Genomic DNA, 23,769 nt, shown 5'->3' with positions numbered 1-23,769 from the left:
GTCAGGGTCACCCCTGGGTGGGTTGGGAGGGTGTCAGGGTCACCCCTGGGTGGGTTGGGAGGGTGTCAGGCTCACCCCTGGGAGGGTGTCAGGCTCACCCCTGGGAGGGTTGGGAGGGTGTCAGGCTCACCCCTGGGTGGGTTGGGAGGGTGTCAGGGTCACCCCTGGGAGGGTGTCAGGCTCACCCCTGGGTGGGTTGGGAGGGTGTCAGGGTCACCCCTGGGTGGGTTAGGAGGGTGTCAGGCTCACACCTGGGTGGGTTAGGAGGATGTCAGGCTCACAATTGGGTGGGTTAGGAGGTTGTCAGGCTCAATCCTGGGTGGGTTAGGAGGGTGTCAGACAAACTCCTGGGTGGGTCAGGAGGGTGTCAGGGTCGCCCCTGAGAGGGTTAGGAGGGTGTCAGTGTCCCCCCTCCCTCAGTTTAGGTGAGGGGGTCAGTGTCCCCAAGTACAGGTGAGGAGATGTCAGTCAGTCCCGTCCCCCCAGTATAGGTGACAAGGGCTGAGTTCCTCCCCAGTGTAGGCAAAGAGGTGTCAGTGTCCCCCAATATAAGTGACATGAGGGGTCAGTCCACTTCCAGCATAGGTGAGGAGGGTATGGGGCAAGGTGTCAACGTCCCCCTCAGTATAGGTGACGAGAGTCAGTGTCCCCCCCAGCATAGGTGACGAGGGTCAGTGTCCTCCCTCACCAAGCATAGGTGATGAGGGTCGCCCCCCCCCCCCGAATATGTGACGAGGGTCAGTGTCCTCCCCCCCCAGCATAGGTGAGGAGGTGTCAGTGTAACCCCCCCGTATAGGTGATATACGTAGTACCCCAGTATAAGTGATATGAGGGGTGTCAGTGTCCTCCAGTATAAGTGATGTAAGGAGTACCAGTATCCCCCCAGTATAGATGATATTAGGGGTACCAGTGTCCCCCAGTATTGGAGATATGAAGGGTGTCAGTGTCCCCCAGTATAGATGATATAAGGGGTACCAGTGTCCCCCAGTATAAGAGATATGAGGGATCTCAGTCTCCCCCAGTATAGGAGATATGAGGGGTCTCAGTGTCCCCCAGTATAAGAGATATGAGGGGTCTCAGTGTCCCCCAGTATAGGAGATATGAGGGGTGTCAGTGTCCCCCAGTATAGATGATATAAGGGGTACCAGTGTCCCCCAGTATAGGAGATATGAGGGGTGTCAGTGTCCCCAGTATAAATGATATAAGGGGTACCAGTGTCCCCCAGTATAGTAGATATGAGGGGTGTCAGTGTCCCCCAGTATAGATGATATAAGGGGTCTCAGTGTCCCCATTATAGGAGATATGAGGGGTGTCAGTGTCCCCAGTATAGGAGATATGAGGGGTGTCAGTGTCCCCCAGTATAGGAGATATGAGGGGTATCAGTGTCCCCAGTATAGATGATATGATGGGTGTCAGTGTCCCCAGTATAGTAGATATGTGGGGTGTCAGTGTCCCCAATATACATGATATGAGGGGTAACAGTGTCCCCAGTATAGGAGATATGTGGGGTGTCAGTGTCCCCAGTATAGATGATATGGGGGGTCTCAGTGTCCCCAGTATAGGAGATATGTGGGGTGTCAGTGTCCCCAGTATAGATGATATGAGGGGTCTCAGTGTCCCCCAGTATTGGAAATATGAGGGGTGTCAGTGTCCCCAGTATAGATGATATGAGGGGTCTCAGTGTCCCCTGTATAGATGATATGAGGGGTGTCAGTGTCCCCAGTATAGATGATATGAGGGGTCTCAGTGTCCCCTGTATAGATGATATGAGGGGTGTCAGTGTCCCCAGTATAGATGATATGAGGGGTCTCAGTGTCCCCTGTATAGATGATATGAGGGGTGTCAGTGTCCCCAGTATAGGAGATATGTGGGGTGTCAGTGTCCCCCAGTATAGATGATATGAGGGGTAACAGTGTCCCCCAGTATTGGAAATATGAGGGGTGTCAGTGTCCCCCAGTATAGGAGATATGAGGGGTGTCAGTGTCCCCAGTATAGGTGATATGAGGGGTGTCAGTGTCCCCAGTATAGGAGATATGAGGGGTGTCAGTGTCCCCAGTATATGTGATATGAGGGGTGTCAGTGTCCCCAGTATAGGTGATATGAGGGGTGTCAGTGTCCCCAGTATAGGAGATATGAGGGGTGTCAGTGTCCCCAGTATAGGTGATATGAGGGGTGTCAGTGTCCCCAGTATAGGAGATATGAGGGGTGTCAGTGTCCCCAGTATAGATGATATGAGGGTGTCAGTGTCCCCAGTATAGATGATATGAGGGGTGTCAGTGTCCCCAGTATAGATATGAGGGGTGTCAGTGTCCCCCAGTATAGGAGATATGAGGGGTGTCAGTGTCCCCCAGTATAGATGATATGAGGGGTGTCAGTGTCCCCCAGTATAGATATGAGGTGTCAGTACAGGTAAAAGGGGTCTCAGGCCCTGCATACGGGTCCCTCCCCCTCTCCGGTGTAGGTGAGGCCTGGTTGTCCCGGTGGAGGTGTGTCCGGTGGGTGGCGCTGTCTCCTCCTCCTCCCGGCTGGCTCTCTTCCTCTGTCTCTCATTGTTGTTCAGTCGGCGGACATGGCCCCGGAGCCTGGCCTCCCCCGGCTCTGATTTCCTCCGCCCAGCCCGCACTATGGAGCTCTCCTCGGGCCGGCCCAGCGCCGACATCCTCCGCAAGAACCCGCAGCAGGACTTCGAGCTGATCCAGCGGGTGGGGAGCGGGACGTACGGGGATGTGTATAAGGTGAGTGCGGGGCTCAGTGTGGCCTCTCATGCCCAACACTTCTACCCCTTCCCCGGGCTCCGGTCCCCCCCCCCAGCTCGGTGTACCCCGGTATTTATCCTCCGGTATAAAGAACTCAGGTTGTCGCCCTCTAACGCCGTCCGGTTGGCAGTATTGTCGCACACTGACAACGCCATCCTTTACCTGAGCGTGTCGCGTCATGACGCCAGACCACCAACCTGCATTGGGCCCCATTCACACTTAGCGATTTGAAATTGTGCTTAAATCACTGCAAAATGCGCAACGCACACGTGAACGCCATTAATTCCTAATATCACCCCAAACGCAGTGTTATTTTTGTCACGTGAAAAAAAAAAAATTAAAATGATGGTAAACCGCGTGTGCAAAAATACAGCAAAATACGAATCCTGAGCTTATTTGCCGTGACACATAGAACCGCCCAGTGCGCAAACGCACAGAAACATTGTAAGTGGGAACACCCGTACGGGCGGGTCCTGCGTCACACTAGCGCTTTTGGTGTGTTGTCAGTAGCAACGGACCCAGTAGGGCGCCATGAATGTTAAAGATCGTGAAGAGCTGCATCACAACGCTGATCCTATCAATGGCAGCACAGTGGCTAAATGGTTAGCACTTCCGCCTGGCAGTACTGGGGTCGTTGGTTCGAAACCCCAACCACGGCACCCCGTGTGGAGTTTGCATGTTCTCGCTGTTCCTGCGTGGGTTTCCTCCGGGTACTCTGATTTCCTCCCACACTCCAAAGACATGCTGGTAGGTGAATTGGCTCCTGTCTAAATTGGCCCTAGTATGTGTATGTATGAATGTAAGTTAGGGACCTTAGATTGTACACCCCTTGAGGGTTAGGGACCTTAGATTGTACACCCCTTGAAGGTTAGGGACCTTAGATTGTACACCCCTTGAAGGTTAGGGACCTTAGATTGTACACCCCTTGAGGGTTAGGGACTGATGTGAATGTACAATATAGGCCTCAGGGCCTGGTCTGTGCACTATTAGGCACGGTACCACTTTTTTATTTTTTATTTATTTACCACTCCCACGTTTTGTCACTTTTTCTGTTCTTATGTGTGTGTTTTTCACGGATGGAGGGTGTGGGTCCTCGGGCCTTACCTGAAGTCTAGGGGGAGGATGTGTGGCCATACGGTTCCTTCCTCCCCTGATCCCTAGGGGGTTTTCTCTTCGGGAGAACCCCCTCGCCTAGTACTGGATGTCCGGCTTCGGCTGGGCATAAGGAACGGTGGTCCACCAGGCCTTTTGGCCAGGAGGACCAAATGGGAACCTTGTCCCTGTCAGGAGCTTCGTGCCCCGGGGGATCAGGCGAACGGTCCAACCCTTTCGGGGGTAGGACAAACACACCCCTAAGTGCACTTTTTCGTGTGGTGTTCGCACTTGCACTTTTTTTGTGATCACTTACGGGTTTTTCGTTGTAGTTTGCACGTTTGCGGACTTAAAAAAAAAAAAAATATATATATATGTAATGCGCTGCGTAAACTGACGGCGCTTTATAAGTACCTGAAATAAATAAAAATGGCGGCAACTCGCCCATAAAAGCATATGGATCTAGAGCGCCAACACATGGCACGGCGACGTAACTGGCGCAGATGTTGCAGAATCTCGCTCACCGGGGACGGCGTGTCGTCGCACAAATCCTACGGCTAAGGGAACTACGCCAGAGGGGAGCGCTTTGTCCTTGGCACTTGGGGGCCGGTTCACACCACGTCTGCATCTGAATCGCACAGGAACATGCTGCAACTCAAACCACATGCAAAACGCAATACATTTGCGATCTGTAGCAGGTGTCCATAAAACATTCACAACACCCCAAAGGCAGTGCGTTTTGACCTCCTCGGGTCTCGCGGTGGCTCCTCGGGTCTCGCGGTGGCTCATCGGGTCTCGCGGTGGCTCCTCGGGTCTCGCGGTGCCTCATCGGATCTCGCGGTTCCATGCAATCTGGTTGCAGTGCGTGCACCACGTTTGGCGCATGCTCCAAAATGAATGGGCTGGAATCGGACTTCTCAGAAGCACATGTGAATGGCACAGCCACACAGAGCTCGTTTCTGTGCGATTCAGATGCAGGCACGGTGTGAACCAGCAATGAGGCTGCATCTGATGGGTCAACTTGGAGCCACAAGTGGTCACTGCAACGTATCGCTAATGCTGGCGATTTGTCACCGCTATGAGCAAAACTAGAGGTACGGCTTTGGGTCGGTGCGCTCCACTACAGGGCGCTCTATGCAGATCATACAGGTGACAAAGGAAAAACAGATCTACCCCCCCTCCCCCACACCAATATTATTATACAGGAGTTATATAGTGCAGGGGCGAACTGACCATTTGGAAACTCAGGCACTGCCCGAAGGCCTGGGGTCAGTAGGGGGCCCCCATGAGATGCCCCTGGTACCTCTTTCATAGGCTTTTTTGACTTTGGGCAAGGACACAGGGGCCGCATGATCCCCTATTGCCCGGGGGCCCCATGAGTTGTCAGTCCGCCCCTGATATAGCACCAACAGTTTGCGCGGCGCTGTACAACATAAGAGCAGACAGTATGGTCAGTCCGCCCCTGAGTCTGTGTGTATATGGACACATAGGATAACATTCTGGGGGGTTTACTGGCTGTAGAAAAAAACCTCAAAAGCCAAAAACAGCCGCTGTAAAAACGTCCCGTGTGCATGACTTACATTACCCCTGGTCAGCATGAAGATTTGAGCGCTGCTTTAGTTTTTTTTTTCACTCATTAGAGCTTACAATCAATGTCTTGCTTTGCCATGATTCTGACTTGCCTTTGTTTTTCACCGGGGTTAAAACAGCAGCTTAGTAAGCTCCCAGGATCGGGGCCCTCCTATCCCTCTTGTATTGTTGCTGTATTGTCTTCCGTTATATTGTAAAGCGCTGAGCAAACTGTTGGCGCTATATAAATCCTGTATAATAATAATAATATATAAATCCTGTCTAATAATAATAATATAAATATATAAATCCTGTCTAATAATAATAATAATAGACACAACAAAATAGGATCTGCTATGTATACCAAACGTAGAAAGAAACACAAGTGAATGTAAGACTCTAAGAGACGGTTCACACCAGGAATAGCCAAGGAACGTGCGTTGCGGTTTCAGCTCATTCATTTGAATGGACTGATTTCGCACCAAAAGTAGTGCATGCACTACTTTTTAAAAATACACTTCAACTGGATCGCATAGTACCGCCGGTGTAGGCAGACGCACTGCGTTTTGCTCTCTGTGTTTGAGGTTTCATTTCCATTATGCTGAGACCCGCTGCCCATCGCAGAGACAGCGCGATTTGAACTTCAGCATGGGAATTGCGCACAGAACTTGTTTCCTCCACCGCATTGCAGCAGGAATCAGTGTAGAGCTCCACCCAAAAGGGGAAGTTCCGCTTTAAGTCTTTGTACACCACTCCCCATTATGAATTGGCACCTTTTGGGGGAGTGGGTACCCGACTTTGACAGGTACCCGCTCCCACTTCCGCTGCGATCGCCTAAGGAAGGTGATCGGAAGTGGAAGTTATTTCTCCCCCGCCTGTAGTCTTCTGGGACATGTGACAGGTCCCAGAAGACTACGGGGCCATTCACAAAGCGCAGCGCTTCTCACGCATGCTCAGTGGGCACCCGGCTGTGAAGCCGCAAGCTGTCACTGCCGGGTGCCCACAATGAAGATTCCGGCAGCAGGGAGAGACGACGGCCGATGAAACCAGCCATGGTGAGGACTCCACTGGACCGAGGGACAGGTAAGTGGCTGTATTTTAAAAGTCAGCAGCTGACTTTTTTTCTTTTCTTTTTTCAGCTAGAACTCTGCTTTAAGCTGGCCACACATGGTTCATTTTTTTTTTTGGCTGAACAAAAAAAAAAAAACCTAAACTGATTCCCCCATCCACACATTCAAGGTGGATGTGGGGGATCCTCCCCGCTGTGCTATTGTGTTCTGCCAGCAGGCACACTTCTCCTGCAGTCAGAATACACAGATCAGCGCTGCAGACATTGGTTGTAGCTGCTGATCGAGCAGCTTTTATCTGACAGGATGGTTGAACGGAGTTCAGTTGGTAGATGCAGTGCGAGTTCAGTTGGTAGATGCAGTGCGAGTTCAGTTGGTAGATGCAGTGCGAGTTCAGTTGGTAGATGCAGTGCGAGTTCAGTTGGTAGATGCAGTGCGAGTTCAGTTGGTAGATGCAGTGCGAGTTCAGTTGGTAGATGCAGTGCGAGTTCAGTTGGTAGATGCAGTGCCCATATATCGAACTTCAGCAGGGACCAGCCAAATACAGGTGTGGCTGCTGCAGCTGAACAGAGATCGATCTGTTGTTTGACTTCTTTTCAATGTCCCTGTTTCGATTTCATTCCTTCTATGGCCACTTTAAGATGTGCAGCCAGGGGGCGATAAAACCAGGCGGTTGAGCCACAGTTTTAAACGCACCTCAGCCCTCCTGATTGCCCACCTGCTTTGCTTGGCAGCTGCAACAGCAATTAAATCCCCTGTTGCATTTGGCAAAGCAGCACTGCTGCCAAACAAGACCAATTCAAGTGAATTGAGCCAAGCCGTATTTCTATGATTAAAACAGACAGGAGGTGACATATCACCCCTGTACAGTCTGTCAAATGCTCTCTGAAAAGAGATCCACTACAGGTCTTTTTCAGAGGGACGGCAAATGCTGCCGCACATCAGAGCAAGCCCTGAATCACACATTGCTTTCAAGATTCTTGAACAGTAAACCCCTCAGAAAACACGCGGGACTGCAGTCTTGTGTCTTTCAGGTTAATGCATCAGTGCTGCACCAGGGGCGGGATGGTACCGGGTCCACATCAGGAGCCTGTCAGAACTCGTTCCCGGAGTTGGACAGGGAGCTGGCTACAGCCAACATATTCATATCGAGTGCACTCTCACAAAGCACAGCACTGTTGTGAGAAGCCTCTGATGGAAGAAGCCATTCTCAGCCTCTTAGACTGCATACTTGTTCAGCCCTAGAGATAGCATATGGCGCATGACATGTGGAATGACTGCTTCCATCAGAGCTTTTTCACACAGGGTTTTGCTGACTTTGGACATACTGGCTCCTATAATCTGCATTCAGTTGTGCACTCTTGCTCAGCTAATTGCACAAATGGCTCAAAAATGCTAATTTTACAATGCAGATAAAGAGTTTGTATTGGAAAAGTTTGAGCCGTATCCTGATGGGTCGTATCGCCTTCCTTGTTGCTGTGAAGCGTTGTGCGTGACAGATGTAGAGGGAGTCAGTCAGCGTTGGGATGCGCCAGGAAATGATTTCAGAATGTCAATAGCTATGCAGAGCATGCACCTCCAGCGTGTCCCTACTGGCAGCGCAGACTATTATATGTGGGATCTACAATACAGCATGTAGTATGTTCATGTGTAGTATCTGGGATTTCATCTGTCTGGCATTGTGACTCACAACGTGTCACATCTGAGCCTGACCGTATAATGCCTGTATCTGTCCCAGGGCTTCACACCCTCCGTATGTCTTGTACCCCGTCGTGGTCACCAGTGTTTATGAACTTCTCAATTAATGTGAAATGTTTCCCATAATGGGGACCTTGGATGCCAGTAAGCCTTAATTGTGTCTGAGTGTTTTCCAAGTGACCCGTCATACATCAGATTTTAAACAGCAGTACTCTAGCTCAGATTGCTGCGCTGTGCAAGTCATCAGCAACTTAGTTTTACTAAACCCAGGCCCCTGCAGTCACTATATCTGGTCTCCCCGGACCCTGCAGTCACTATATCCGGTCTCCCCGGACCCTGCAGTCACTATATCCGGTCTCCCCGGACCCTGCAGTCACTATATCCGGTCTCCCCGGACCCTGCAGTCACTATATCCGGTCTCCCCGGACCCTGCAGTCACTATATCCGGTCTCCCCGGACCCTGCAGTCACTATATCCGGTCTCCCCGGACCCTGCAGTCACTATATCCGGTCTCCCCGGACCCTGCAGTCACTATATCCGGTCTCCCCGGACCCTGCAGTCACTATATCCGGTCTCCCCGGACCCTGCAGTCACTATATCCGGTCTCCCCGGACCCTGCAGTCACTATATCCGGTCTCCCCGGACCCTGCAGTCACTATATCCGGTCTCCCCGGACCCTGCAGTCACTATATCCGGTCTCCCCGGACCCTGCAGTCACTATATCCGGTCTCCCCCGGGCCCTGCAGTCACTATATCCGGTCTCCCCCGGGCCCTGCATTCACTCTGTCCGGTCTCCCCCGGGCCCTGCATTCACTCTGTCCGGTCTCCCCCGGGCCCTGCATTCACTCTGTCCGGTCTCCCCCGGGCCCTGCATTCACTCTGTCCGGTCTCCCCCGGGCCCTGCATTCACTCTGTCCGGTCTCCCCCGGGCCCTGCATTCACTCTGTCCGGTCTCCCCCGGGCCCTGCATTCACTCTGTCCGGTCTCCCCCGGGCCCTGCATTCACTCTGTCCGGTCTCCCCCGGGCCCTGCATTCACTCTGTCCGGTCTCCCCCGGGCCCTGCATTCACTCTGTCCGGTCTCCCCCGGGCCCTGCATTCACTCTGTCCGGTCTCCCCCGGGCCCTGCATTCACTCTGTCCGGTCTCCCCCGGGCCCTGCATTCACTCTGTCCGGTCTCCCCCGGGCCCTGCATTCACTCTGTCCGGTCTCCCCCGGGCCCTGCATTCACTCTGTCCGGTCTCCCCCGGGCCCTGCATTCACTCTGTCCGGTCTCCCCCGGGCCCTGCAGTCACTCTGTCCGGTCTCCCCCGGGCCCTGCAGTCACTCTGTCCGGTCTCCCCCGGGCCCTGCAGTCACTCTGTCCGGTCTCCCCCGGGCCCTGCAGTCACTCTGTCCGGTCTCCCCCGGGCCCTGCAGTCACTCTGTCCGGTCTCCCCCGGGCCCTGCAGTCACTCTGTCCGGTCTCCCCCGGGCCCTGCAGTCACTCTGTCCGGTCTCCCCCGGGCCCTGCAGTCACTCTGTCCGGTCTCCCCCGGGCCCTGCAGTCACTCTGTCCGGTCTCCCCCGGGCCCTGCAGTCACTCTGTCCGGTCTCCCCCGGGCCCTGCAGTCACTCTGTCCGGTCTCCCCCGGGCCCTGCAGTCACTCTGTCCGGTCTCCCCCGGGCCCTGCAGTCACTCTGTCCGGTCTCCCCCGGGCCCTGCAGTCACTCTGTCCGGTCTCCCCCGGGCCCTGCAGTCACTCTGTCCGGTCTCCCCCGGGCCCTGCAGTCACACTGTCCGGTCTCCCCCGGGCCCTGCAGTCACTCTGTCCGGTCTCCCCCGGGCCCTGCAGTCACTCTGTCCGGTCTCCCCCGGGCCCTGCAGTCACTCTGTCCGGTCTCCCCCGGGCCCTGCAGTCACTCTGTCCGGTCTCCCCCGGGCCCTGCAGTCACTCTGTCCGGTCTCCCCCGGGCCCTGCAGTCACTCTGTCCGGTCTCCCCCGGGCCCTGCAGTCACTCTGTCCGGTCTCCCCCGGGCCCTGCAGTCACTCTGTCCGGTCTCCCCCGGGCCCTGCAGTCACTCTGTCCGGTCTCCCCCGGGCCCTGCAGTCACTCTGTCCGGTCTCCCCCGGGCCCTGCAGTCACTCTATCCGCTCTCCCACAGTACACAGAACATGGAAATGCAATTATTTTCTTAAATATAAACTGCTAAATACCTTTTCTTATCAACAGAGCAGTCTTGTGACTTCTATCAGTGTTCCACAGAGCACTGGTTAAAGCTTGTAGGAGGAGTTTTCGGTTTGCTTTAGGAGGATGTAGAACCCCTGACCTCTGTCTGGATAGTGCTAATTGGCCCTGTGCTGATCCCACGCACTTGCCGTTTTTTGTGGATTTTTCAGCATGACCGATAAAAATAGACGAGAAGATCCGCGAAAAACGGCCGACGGGCTGGCCCCACTAACGGTGTGAATATCGGCTGATTTTCTGTGCGGACGAGAATTTGGCCGATAAATGACCCATCTATGGCCTGCTTAAGGCTCCTTCTACACAGGCAGACCGACTGGGTCTTCCTGTCCGTCGGAAGGCGGTCCTGATCAGACCCTGCATTGCTCTCTATGGGAAGGTGTCCATTTACACCCTCCTGCATCAGATCAGCTGGAAACAGATGGATTGTCTAGTGCAGGGGGTAGGCAACCTGCGGCTCTCCAGCTGTTGTAGGACTACAAGTTCCATCATGCCTCTGCATGTCATAGCTGTAACTCAGTTTTGTAATGTTGCAATGCCTCATGGGAAATGTAGTTCCACAACCGCTAGAGAGCCGCAGGTTGCCTACCCCTGGTCTAGTGGATCGGGTGACAGTTGGATGTAAATGGACAGGCAGTCCGTTACATCCCATCGCCCCATAGAGAACAGCAGGCTCCGTCTGTGTCCTCTCTGCACAAGCGGAGCGGACACAGACCAGTCTTCCGCCAGCTCAGCAGGGATCAGCGGACAGAAACAGATCCTCCACTGAGCAGGTGTATCCACTTGGCGGAGTTCACCCATGTAAAAGGGGACTAAGGCTGGCCATAGACCGTTTGTTTGTTTTTTTGTTTTGTTTGTACGTTTTGTTTTTTTTATTTTGTTCAGCCATCAGAGTGTACGGAAAAAAAAAATAGATTCCTCCATCCACACAAACAAGGTGGATTGAGGAATCCACTGAGACCATGCATTGTGAGGGCCAGCTCACATCAGAATTCGCACAGGAACACACTTGCATTCCTGTGCGATTTGAGTGCAGTGAATTTTCAGCACCGGACCCAAAAAGCAGCACATGCGCTACTTTTAAAAACGCACTGTAACCTGATCACATGGAGCTTTGGTGCACAGGCTACGTACAGCGCAGTGATGTCACTGCTACTTTTACAAGGTAATATCTGGGTTTGTACACCCCTAAAACCAGGTAGAACGTGTAACATGTTCCCAAAGGTGAACTTATCCTTGAGCACTTGGTTGAAGGGCTAACCAGCATGACTACTAAGAGAGCACTGTGGAATTTCAATTAGTTGGAGCCTCGCTGCAGTTCTTATCTAAGGTACATGTGAAATGCGTAAGAATTATTGCTAAATGTTTAACATGTTTTGTGCAGATGAAGAAATGTTTCACAGGAGGTCACATTTCATGTACACAGCTATGGTATGTTCTTTGCTTTTTGTTGGTCTGTCCTGTTCTGTAAGTATCCTGAAGGTTCCTCTGGTGACATGGTAGAGTAATATACTTGTGTCCATCGGTTAGGTGCTCATAGCTGTGACTTGCAGAGGGCTGATTGTCTATTGCAGAGAACTTCAAACTTTCTAAACAAAGATCCGGTTCTTCAGACTTTAGAAGGGTGGACTAAGGACAGTGCTCATGGAAAATGCCCCAAGATCAGTGGGAATAATGGTGGTCTGTGGGAGCAAATCCTCGCACGGTCCTCCGGACATAAGTCAGTAGGAGGAGAAATAATGCCCCATCATTGGTGTCAGTGGGAGGAACAGTGCTCAATCATTTACATATGTGGCAGGAACCACACCCCATCTTTGGTGTCAGTGGGAGTAATAGTGCGCCACTGTTGGCGTCGGTGGGAGTAATAGTGCGCCTCTGTTGGCGTCTGTGGGAGTAATAGTGCGCCACTGTTGGCATCGGAGGAATAGCACGCCACTGTTGGCATCGGAGGAATAGCACGCCACTGTTGGCGTCGGTGGGAGGACTAGCGCCCCACTGTTGGCGTCGGTGGGAGGACTAGCGCCCCACTGTTGGCGTCGGTGGGAGGACTAGCGCCCCACTGTTGGCGTCGGTGGGAGGACTAGCTCGCGCCACTGTTGGCGTCGGTGGGAGGACTAGCTCGCGCCACTGTTGGCGTCGGTGGGAGGACTAGCTCGCGCCACTGTTGGCGTCGGTGGGAGGACTAGCTCGCGCCACTGTTGGCGTCGGTGGGAGGACTAGCTCGCGCCACTGTTGGCGTCGGTGGGAGGACTAGCTCGCGCCACTGTTGGCGTCGGTGGGAGGACTAGCTCGCGCCACTGTTGGCGTCGGTGGGAGGACTAGCTCGCGCCACTGTTGGCGTCGGTGGGAGGACTAGCTCGCGCCACTGTTGGCGTCGGTGGGAGGACTAGCTCGCGCCACTGTTGGCGTCGGTGGGAGGACTAGCTCGCGCCACTGTTGGCGTCGGTGGGAGGACTAGCTCGCGCCACTGTTGGCGTCGGTGGGAGGACTAGCTCGCGCCACTGTTGGCGTCGGTGGGAGGACTAGCTCGCGCCACTGTTGGCGTCGGTGGGAGGACTAGCTCGCGCCACTGTTGGCGTCGGTGGGAGGACTAGCTCGCGCCACTGTTGGCGTCGGTGGGAGGACTAGCTCGCGCCACTGTTGGCGTCGGTGGGAGGACTAGCTCGCGCCACTGTTGGCGTCGGTGGGAGGACTAGCTCGCGCCACTGTTGGCGTCGGTGGGAGGACTAGCTCGCGCCACTGTTGGCGTCGGTGGGAGGACTAGCTCGCGCCACTGTTGGCGTCGGTGGGAGGACTAGCGCGCGCCACTGTTGGCGTCGGTGGGAGGACTAGCGCGCGCCACTGTTGGCGTCGGTGGGAGGACTAGCTCGCGCCACTGTTGGCGTCGGTGGGAGGACTAGCTCGCGCCACTGTTGGCGTCGGTGGGAGGACTAGCTCGCGCCACTGTTGGCGTCGGTGGGAGGACTAGCTCGCGCCACTGTTGGCGTCGGTGGGAGGACTAGCTCGCGCCACTGTTGGCGTCGGTGGGAGGACTAGCTCGCGCCACTGTTGGCGTCGGTGGGAGGACTAGCTCGCGCCACTGTTGGCGTCGGTGGGAGGACTAGCGCGCTCCACTGTTGGCGTCGGTGGGAGGAATAGCGCGTCATATCTTTGGGAGGAACATTGTACTAAGGGCCATATAGAAAGGCTGCTTACTTTTGTAAACTTTGTATTTTGTGCTTTACAGCATGGATGTGCTAGGCGTGTAGACAGCGTGTATAAGATCCCGTGACACGGGAAGACGAGGCATTTCAAAGATAACTTTATGAAGGTGAAGATAGAACCGGTCAGAACTGTTGGCTGTCTTAGCCAAGGTTACAACCCCGTGTCAAGGGCTGCCATTGGCCAACTCCAGGTGTTGGTTCTGGATTAGGAATGAGATCCAATAAAGGTGCTGGACTTGAAGCTTGACTTTCTTCAATTATAGGTTGGTGGGAGTTCTTGTCAAATGGATCTCGGCCATTAGGAAAAGAGTAAAACCTTCTGGATGGGTTTCCTAAACATGGCCAAATATGCAGATCTGAAAGTGACTCTAAAGGCATCATATTCTTTTTTTAAATAACAAACCTGTCTATACTTACCTGCTTTATGCAGTGGTTTTGCACAGAGCAGCCTGGATCCTCCTCTTCTCAGGTCCCCCACAGGCTCTCCTGGCTCCTCCCTCCTGTTGGGTGCCCCCACAGCAATCAGCTTGCTATGGGGGCACCTGCATGTGTCCATTCACACAGGGAACCACGGCTCGACCCCCCCCCCCCCCCCCCACCCTCTGTCTCTTCTCATTGGCTCACTTGCTGTGATTGACACATTTGCCAATGAGAAGAGGGAGTCCTAGGATAGCCAAGACTCCAGTTCTCATCGCTGGATCGAGAGGGGGCTTAGGTGAGTGTTGGGGGGCTGAGGGGATACTGCACGCAGAAGGTTTTTTACCTGCATGAAGGTAAAATAAAAATCAGCCTTTACAACCACTTTAATGACTGTATAATGTCATTGGTGGTCCGCCTTTATACAGCCAGTGGGCACTGCATGTCCACACGTGTTTATAATCTCCATCCAGAAGGTTTTATCTCATTTTGTATTTGAACTCTAGCTACCAAAACCAAGCCCTGAACCAGGTGGATTCCCAGGCCCCCGAAACCAGTTTTTCCACTGGCTATGACTTCACTGTCAGGAATAAAGGATTTTTGAGCTGATTGTTTTGTGCTTGGTTTCTTCCGTTCACGTATTGATTCTGGACTAAAGCGCGCGTGCTGTGGAGCCCCAACGCTCGTGTTGCGCTCGTGCTGTGGAGCCCCAACGCTCGTGTTGCGCTCGTGCTGTGGAGCCCCAACGCTCGTGTTGCGCTCGTGCTGTGGAGCCCCAACGCTCGTGTTGCGCTCGTGCTGTGGAGCCCCAACGCTCGTGTTGCGCTCGTGCTGTGGAGCCCCAACGCTCGTGTTGCGCTCGTGCTGTGGAGCCCCAACGCTCGTGTTGCGCTCGTGCTGTGGAGCCCCAACGCTCGTGTTGCGCTCGTGCTGTGGAGCCCCAACACTCGTGTCGCGCTCGTGCTGTGGAGCCCCCAACGCTCGTGTTGCGCTCGTGCTGTGGAGCCCCCAACGCTCGTGTTGCGCTCGTGCTGTGGAGCCCCAACGCTCGTGTTGCGCTCGTGCTGCGGAGCCCCAACGCTCGTGCTGCGGAGCCCCAACGCTCGTGCTGCGGAGCCCCAACGCTCGTGCTGCGGAGCCCCAACGCTCGTGCTGCGCTCGTGCTGCGGAGCCCCAACGCTCGTGCTGCGGAGCCCCAACGCTCGTGCTGCGGAGCCCCAACGCTCGTGCTGCGCTCGTGCTGCGGAGCCCCAACGCTCGTGCTGCGGAGCCCCAACGCTCGTGCTGCGCTCGTGCTGCGGAGCCCCAACGCTCGTGCTGCGGAGCCCCAACGCTCGTGCTGCGGAGCCCCAACGCTCGTGCTGCGGAGCCCCAACGCTCGTGCTGCGGAGCCCCAACGCTCGTGCTGCGCTCGTGCTGCGGAGCCCCAACGCTCGTGCTGCGCTCGTGCTGCGGAGCCCCCAACGCTCGTGCTGCGCTCGTGCTATGGAACCAGCGTTGAGAGCTGAAATATCACAACCCCAGCACCATATGAGAGCCTCAGCTAGGCCAAGTCATGCCCTTCCTGGTCACTCTGCCTTCTATTGGTGACCAACAAACGTCCTGTGTGCATTTGTGAAGATGGTGTTGTGGTGATATTTCATTTTTTGGACTTCTTCTATGTCAGTGTTGTCCTTCTTGTCTCTATAGCATCCATTGGAGTGGATTTACTAAAGGCAGTTGCAGTCCTTTTTCCCAAGAGATTGGTAAATGTGGCAAAGCTCTGCTGATTGCTGTCATCTAATAATGTGCAAGCAAAATGTTGTTGTGTTTTTTTTTTTTTTTTTTTTTAAATTTTCCTTGCATCTGATTGAGTATTCTTTATAAAGTGAAGCATTCCCACATTTATATTTCCTAAGGAAATTAAGTGCAACTGCACTTGCAATGTGCTCAGTCTTTTTTTTCCCTTTATTAAATCAACTCCTATGTATGGTCAGTTGCGTGTAAGGAGTGCTCTGGATTCTTTGTACGTTACGGTCCATTCTGGCAGGTTCCCTGTATGTCGCCTCATGTGCCATCTATTTACAGGGCTGTCATCAGAACCTTGCAGGAAAACCCTTTGTGGCTCTCAGTTTTTAACCTGGATTCAGTTCATGATCCTATAAAAGTGGTATCTGGGGTAAATCGGTCCAGGTGGAACCACAAAAAAGATAGCGGAATGGAAGCAGGAGAGCACTTATAGTGTAGTAAATCATGTATGGTACATATACAAGAGTAGGATTGTAATACAAAAAAAAAAAATTAACAAAGTTCTAGTTAATTTAATGTGTAAGGCCCCTTTCCTAGGTGAGTGTTATTATTTAATGATGGCCAATGTGCCAATTTATTTGAAGCCATGGTTGGAACTCTAAAAGCTGCCAAACGTAAGAAGGGCGTTCCGTATGTCCGTTTTTCATCTGTCCGTTTACGGATGAAAAACTGACACCCATGTATTACTATGGACTAATGGCTGTAAACGGATGATCATTTGTTTACATCCATTAATTACATAGTTACTCTGGCTGAAAAAAAGACAAAAGTCCATCCAGTTCAACCGTAGACAAAAAAAAAAAAAATGCTATACCCACAGTTGATACAGAGGAAGGCAAACAAATGAATGTCCGCATCCGTTATTATCTGTTTTTTTGAATGGAGGAAAATCCGATTTTTCTTCCGTTTTTACAAAAATAAAAATGGAACGGACAAAAAATGTATGGAAAAACTGATGTGAACGGATGAAGAATTGACGTGAACTGATCCGTTTTTCTTAGAGAAGCATGAATGAACTGATGACAAAAACAGAACGCCCGTGTGTAAGGGGCCTGAGAGGGATCTGAAAGGCTTCAACTAACCAGACCCTTTATGGTGAACACAACCTCGATACAAAAGCCTTCGGAGAAGAACTCTACCTCCACGCAGTGTCAATCTAGATTGCTCCCGATGCTCTGGGAGCCTAAATCTATGGTCTACCTGTGGGACATCAGGATGGTCATTTGAAGTTTTGTATTATGGTTAAAAAAAACTAGTGGTGCGCCGTAATTAAAATTCTGGACCAAACCTGAAAATTCAGGCTGCACTTGGCCAAAAACTGAAACCGAAATTGGCAGTTTTTTAAATTATATATGTTTTATATACAATTGTGTTATATTTGACTTTATAATTTAATATCATGAATTTTAGATGAATATGAATTAAAAAAAAAACCAATCCAGTAATGCGAGAAAAAAACTTTTGAAAGTTACACACAAAAATAGGATGGAAAATAAAATGAGATAATAAAAAACTTAAAACGAGGCATTTTTGAATTGAAGTCAATGGGATGTGATTTTGCATTGAAGTCGATGATTATCAGCACTTCTTTTTTTTTTTTTTTTATTTTTTTTTTATTTTTTCTATTGGCACAACGAATCCTATTTTTGGTGGCCGAACTATCGGTGCTTCACTATAAAAAACCCAAGGGTTGTTTTTCTTTTAAAACGCTCGTATGGTTGGTGGATGATTATAAGTTATATTGCAATTTAGATGGATAGGGGGAAACATACAATTTATAGAACACCAGATTGTGGTAAATACATTGTATATTCCACTCTGTATCTCGTCCAGACCCTCTAAATTCCATCAATATCACCTATACTATATGGGCAGCACAGTGGCTAAATGGTTAGCACTTCCGCCTGGCATTTCTAGGGTTGTTGGTTCAAATCCCAACCACGGCGGCACCTGCCTGGAGTTTGCATGTTTTCCCTGTGCCTGTGTGGGTTTCCTCCGGGTACTCCGGTTTCCTCCCACACTCCAAAGACATGCTGGTAAGGTAATTGGATCCTGTCTAAATCGTCCCTAGTATGTGTATGTATGAATGTGAGTTAGGGACCTTAGATTGTACGCCCCTTGAGGGTTAGGGACCTTAGATTGTACGCCCCTTGAGGGTTAGGGACCTTAGATTGTACGCCCCTTGAGGGTTAGGGACCTTAGATTGTACGCCCCTTGAGGGTTAGGGACTGATGTGAATGTACAATATATATGTAAAGTGCTGTGTAAATTGGCGGCACTATAGAAGTACCTGAAATGAATAATATACTTGTCACCATTCATCTGCTGTATGGGCATTTCTAAAGTACACAACTCCTGGAATTTTAAACGGAAATACCGTGCTCCCATTTCATGCCCATCCCAATCTCTGCCATCGGAGAGAATGTTTCCTACAAGAATACGATGCCACCAAAATAACCCTGAAGCTTTTCCTAACGTTTTCCACTGTATTCAGCAGACTGAACTTGGAGTAGATGAGGAAAAAAAGTAGAAACTTTACAGTGATTGCAAACCATTATGTATACCCAGTGAAGTGATTGACCTCAGGTGATACACATAGATGAAACAAATCCTCCTACATAAGATGTACCTGTTTATCTGTAGCCATTTCTTCTCTTCAATCATCTCTTCTCTGCATCCCTTCAAAGTGCTGAATTTATAAAGCTTGTCTGAGCTGTCAAATAAGGGGGTGGAGAGCTGAAGTTATACACTGCAGAGCTGAGTGAGGAGAGCATTGAGAGCTGATTGGTTGCAGGAAAGGGACAACCCCCTCCCCCTTGCACACAGGAACAGAGCTGAGGCTGTCAATCTGCTGAAGGTCCCTCCCCTGTCACCATTTTTCTCTTGGTGTCAGGTAAACCTGTTAGTGATTCATGCTGGCAGCAGAGGAATCAAGCAGCAAACCATAATGGCACTTATTGCTCTGGATTGAGACAAGTACACACTATAGAATTATATGCTTCCACTTTAAATAATGCAATTAAAAATCAGACCATGTGTTTTCAAATGTAGCTAATGTTAGTACTTGGCTATGTCCTTCATATTGGCCTCTACTGCCCATACAACAGTTCTCAGCCTAGGGCAGGGAGGCAAGCAAAAGAAACCAGTGACGCTCTGCTACTTTGCACATGCACTCACATTGAGAATGCTGATAGCAGGAGAGATCAGAGTGATGACCATACCTCTGTACTGCTGACCGCATCAACAGGTTGTGGTGCATTCATTAAGGTGCCTCTGCAGTAGAGGTTGAACGTCTGGCAAGGACGTGTGGGTCACATGTCTGGCTGAACAGAAGTGCACATCTTTTGGCAGGTTATACTGTTCCTATATATGTGTTGCAACATTGTATGTATTGGGAAACACACCACTAATAAAAGGCAGTAGCTGTGCTGTTTATTCCTAGAAATTCTGCACCTTCTTGGAGTTCTTTGCATTTTTGTTTCTTTTTGCCCTTCTTTTTTTACGGTCAGCTCCACCTTTTTGCTATAAGGCTTTCACTGTATTGATGGTTGAGATCATTTTTATGTGACAAGTAAACGTGCGGAAATTCTGCGTGCTTTAAAATTGTGATGTTTTGCTAAACAGGAATGCAGGAAGTGTCAGTTCAAATTTCTGGGAGTTTTATTATTGCAAGTTGAGTTCATAATGCAGAAATAATGTGATTTCTGTGGCTGAATAATGTTTTTGGCTTTAAGTTAAAATATTAAAAAAAAAAAGACTGTATAAACGCATGCGAGCTTGTGAAAGAAACCTTCCCTTTAGGAAGTGGCCTTTTAGCAGAACCCATGTGGATATTTTTAGGATTTACAGCATTTTGTATTTCCTTTTTGAAGTGGAAGGTTTTTGTTTTTTTTTTTTATGTTTGTTTTTCTCTGTCGGCCTCAACTAGTCCCATTAGATTCTGTTCTTCACATCGCAAGGTTATTTAAGTGGAACTTCACCCATAACAACTTGATAGAAAAAAAGTCTTTAACATGGAACATACACTCACCGACCTCTTTATTAGGTACAATGGCTTGGTAACACAAATTGCTAATCAGCCAATCGCTTGGCAGCAACTCCATGCATTTAGGCATGTAGATGTAGAAGAGACTTTCTGAAGTTCAAACCAAGCTTCAAAATTGGGAAGAAAGGGGATTTTAAGTGACTCTGAACGTGGCATGGTTGTTGGTGCCAGACGGGCTGGTCTGAGTATTTCAAAAACTGGTGATCTGCTGGGGTTTTCACGCACGACCATCTCTAGGGTTTACAGAGAACGGTCCGAAAAAGAGAAAATATCCAAGGTATGCAGAATATCATCTCTGAACATACAACGCATCGAACATTGAAGCAGATGGGCTACAGCAGCAGAAGACCACACTGGGTGCTACTCCTGTCAGCTAAAAACAGGAAACCAGACGGGCTGGTCGGAGTATTTAAAAAACAGCTGATTTACTGGGATTTTCACACACAACCATCTCTAGGGTTTACAGAGAACGGTCCGAAAAAGAGAAAATATCCAAGGTAAGCAGAATATCATCTCTGAACGTACAACGCATCGAACATTGAAGCAGATGGGCTACAGCAGCAGAAGACCACACTGGGTGCCACTCCTGTCAGCTAAGAACAGGAAACCAGACGGGCTGGTCTGAGTATTTCAAAAGCTGCTGAATTACTGGGATTTTCACACACCACCATCTCTAGGGTTTACAGAGAATGGTCTGAAAAAGAGAAAATTTCCAGTGAGTGACGGTTGTGTGGATGAAAATGCTTTGTTGATGTCAGAGGAGAATGGGCAGACTGATTCAAAGGCAACATTAACTCAAATACCCACTCGTTACAACCAGTGTATGCAGAATATCGTCTCTGAACATGCAACGCATCAAATTTTGAAGCAGATGGGCTACAGCAGCAGAAGACCACTCCGGGTGCCACTCCTTTCAGCTAAGAACAGGAAACCAGGGCTGCAATTGGCACAGGATCACCAAAATTGGACACTGGAATATTGGAAAAACGTTGCCTGGTCTGATGAGTCTCGATTTCAGCTACGACATTCAGATGGTTGGGTCAGAATTTGGTGTGAACAACATGAAAGCATGGATCCATCCTGCCTTGTATCAACGGTTCAGACTGGTGGTGGTGTCATGGTGTGGGGGATTTTTTCTTGGCACACTTTGGGCCCTTTAGTACCAATTGAGCATCGTTTAAATGCCACGGCCTACCTGAGTATTGTAGCTGATCATGTCCATCCCTTTATGCCTCCAGTGTCCCCATCTTCTGATGGCTCCTTCCAGCAGGATAATGCCCCGTGTCACAAAGCTCAAATCATCTCCAACTGGTTTCTTGAACATGACAATGAGGTCACTGCACTCCAATGGCCTCCACAGTCACCAGATCTCCATCCAATAGAGCACCTTTGGGATGTGGTGGAATGGGAGATTCACATCATGGATGTGCAGCCGACAAATCTGCAGAAACTGCGAGATGCTATCATATCAATATGGAGCAAAATCTCTGAGAATGTTTCCAACACCTTGTTGAATCTATGCCACCAAGAATGGAGGCAGTTCTGAAGGCAAAAGGGGGTCCAACCCGGGACTAGCAAGGTGTTCCTAATAAAGTGGCCAGTGAGTGTAAAATCCCCATGAATAATTGTGCTACCAAACTTACTGTGTGCTGTAAATCGCCTCCAGCATTGCTCCTGTTTCTTCTTACCGGAGGCTGCCATTTTGCTGAAGCCCAAAGCACCTGAGCAGGAGTAAATTTTTAGGCTGTCAACAGATCGGCCTCCTACATTTTGGCACAGTTCTGAAAAATGGAGCGCAACTGAGCATGTGCAGAACAGGGTGAGACAGTGTATTATTGGATTGAAAACAGTATAGACACTTTTTTAAAAATGTTTTATATAGCTATTCCTGCAAAAGGGGCCAACCTGGAGTGATCTATCGGGTCTAATGGGTTCCTGCATTCCCATTAGACTAAAAAACTTTTGTATGCCATACCTGTAGGCCATGCAAGTCCTTTCCCAGGCTTGTCAGAAAAGCTAGTGTGAGCGACCTCCCTGTCTTTCCTAGATGGCTGGACAATACCGTACGTTGGGCGCGCCCCCAGCATTGCGGAAATGAGCGCTCTGCCACATTCAGAACCCGTGCCTACCTTCTGTCTCAGCAGTGGCTGAGCTCAGTGGTGTGTGGGGGTATAGGGAATTGTCCCTGGAACAGGTGTCCCCATTGGTAGAATTTATCTTGCCTCTTGTTCTGGCGAGAACTTTTTGGATTTCCACTCACTTTCTTGGTGACAATTGTCACCGGTTCAAATGGAGTGAATCTGCCCAATGGGGACACAGCAATAAAAACCCAACAGACTGGGATGGTCGTATCTTCGAATTCCCACGTTTGTATCATTTTTGTTTGATGCCTACCTCCTGTATTTTTTATACACATGCTTATATGGAAACATGACGTGTCTTCCGCTGTTCCATTTTCAATAAAAATAGAATTTGTAAAAAAAAAAAACAAAAAAAAACCAACAGAGGGTCTAACCCTTCTTCGCCACTTTATCCAAATTTTTAAAAAAGTTTTGCCTTTATTCATGCTATATTTGTCACAGGACAGCACAGTGGTTAGCACCCCTACCTATCGCCACTAAGGTCGTTGGTTCGAATCCCAGCCATGGTAACACCTGCCTGGAGTTTGCATGTTCTCCCTGTGCCTGCGTGGGTTTTCTCCGAGTGCTCGGGTTTCCTCCCACACTTTAAAGTCATGTTGGTAGGTAATTGGCTCCTGACTAAATTGGCCCTAGTATATATGAATGTTAGGGACCTTAGATTGTAAGCTCCTTGACGATTAGGAACTGATGTGAATGTACAATATATATGTAAAGCGCTGTGTAAATATAATTATCCCAGCTGCCAGGACTTCTGCTTGGGTTCATTTCATCATAGGCCAGTCTTCAGGGAGGGCATACTCTGATATGAGGAAGCAAAGCCCTGCTCCTCTCAACAGATGACTACCTCTTCACTCAGATATAGTGTGGAATAAGGCATGATATATCTAAGTGGGAAAGAATCAGCTGCAGGGGACCTACAAGTAATATTGGTGACTAGTCTCTTGTCGTCTTCCACAGTACAGGTCCCCTTCAGAGGGCCAGTTCACACCAGATTGCGGTGCAGGATCCCCATGTTCCATGCTCCTTTCCAGCACCCCGTTCAAAATGCACTGCACTTTTTTATTTTATTTATTTTACATATATATTGTACATTCACATCAGTCCCTAACCCTCAAGGGGCGTACAATCTAAGGTCCCTAACCCTCAAGGGGCGTACAATCTAAGGTCCCTAACCCTCAAGGGGCGTACAATCTAAGGTCCCTAACCCTCAAGGGGCGTACAATCTAAGGTCCCTAACCCTCAAGGGGCGTACAATCTAAGGTCCCTAACCCTCAAGGGGCGTACAATCTAAGGTCCCTAACCCTCAAGGGGCGTACAATCTAAGGTCCCTAACCCTCAAGGGGCGTACAATCTAAGGTCCCTAACCCTCAAGGGGCGTACAATCTAAGGTCCCTAACCCTCAAGGGGCGTACAATCTAAGGTCCCTAACCCTCAAGGGGGGGGTACAATCTAAGGTCCCTAACCCTCAAGGGGGGGGTACAATCTAAGGTCCCTAACCCTCAAGGGGGGGGTACAATCTAAGGTCCCTAACCCTCAAGGGGGGGGTACAATCTAAGGTCCCTAACCCTCAAGGGGGGGGGTACAATCTAAGGTCCCTAATCTACATTCATACACTTACTAGGACCAATTTAGACAGGATCCAGTTAACCTACCAGCATGTCTTTGGAATGTAGGAGGAATCCAACACAACAAACACTTTTCTCCTGCGCTAGGAAAAGACTCAGTAGACCCAATAGGAATGTTCTGGAATTTTCTGGAGTATGCACTG

The 23,769-nt window shown here is 50.4% G+C and overlaps 1 protein-coding gene across 1 annotated transcript in view; it reads left to right on the top strand.

The window, feature by feature from the left end:
* Positions 1-2,543: 2,543 nt before the first annotated feature.
* Positions 2,544-23,769, top strand: part of MAP4K5 (mitogen-activated protein kinase kinase kinase kinase 5) — a 171,869-nt gene continuing 150,643 nt past the window's right edge. Inside the window, exon 1 of the mRNA XM_089654856.1 lies at positions 2,544-2,735. Coding sequence (XP_089510982.1) covers positions 2,625-2,735 — 111 coding nt within the window. The 5' untranslated portion in view covers positions 2,544-2,624. The remainder of the gene's footprint in view (positions 2,736-23,769) is intronic.

The sequence above is a fragment of the Staurois parvus genome, unplaced genomic scaffold, assembly GCF_062004578.1.
Source record: "Staurois parvus isolate SC_StPar_1 unplaced genomic scaffold, SC_StPar_1.0 ptg000811l, whole genome shotgun sequence".
NCBI classification, from domain to species: Eukaryota; Metazoa; Chordata; class Amphibia; order Anura; family Ranidae; genus Staurois; species Staurois parvus.
This window is presented reverse-complemented; position numbering and strand designations above follow the sequence as displayed.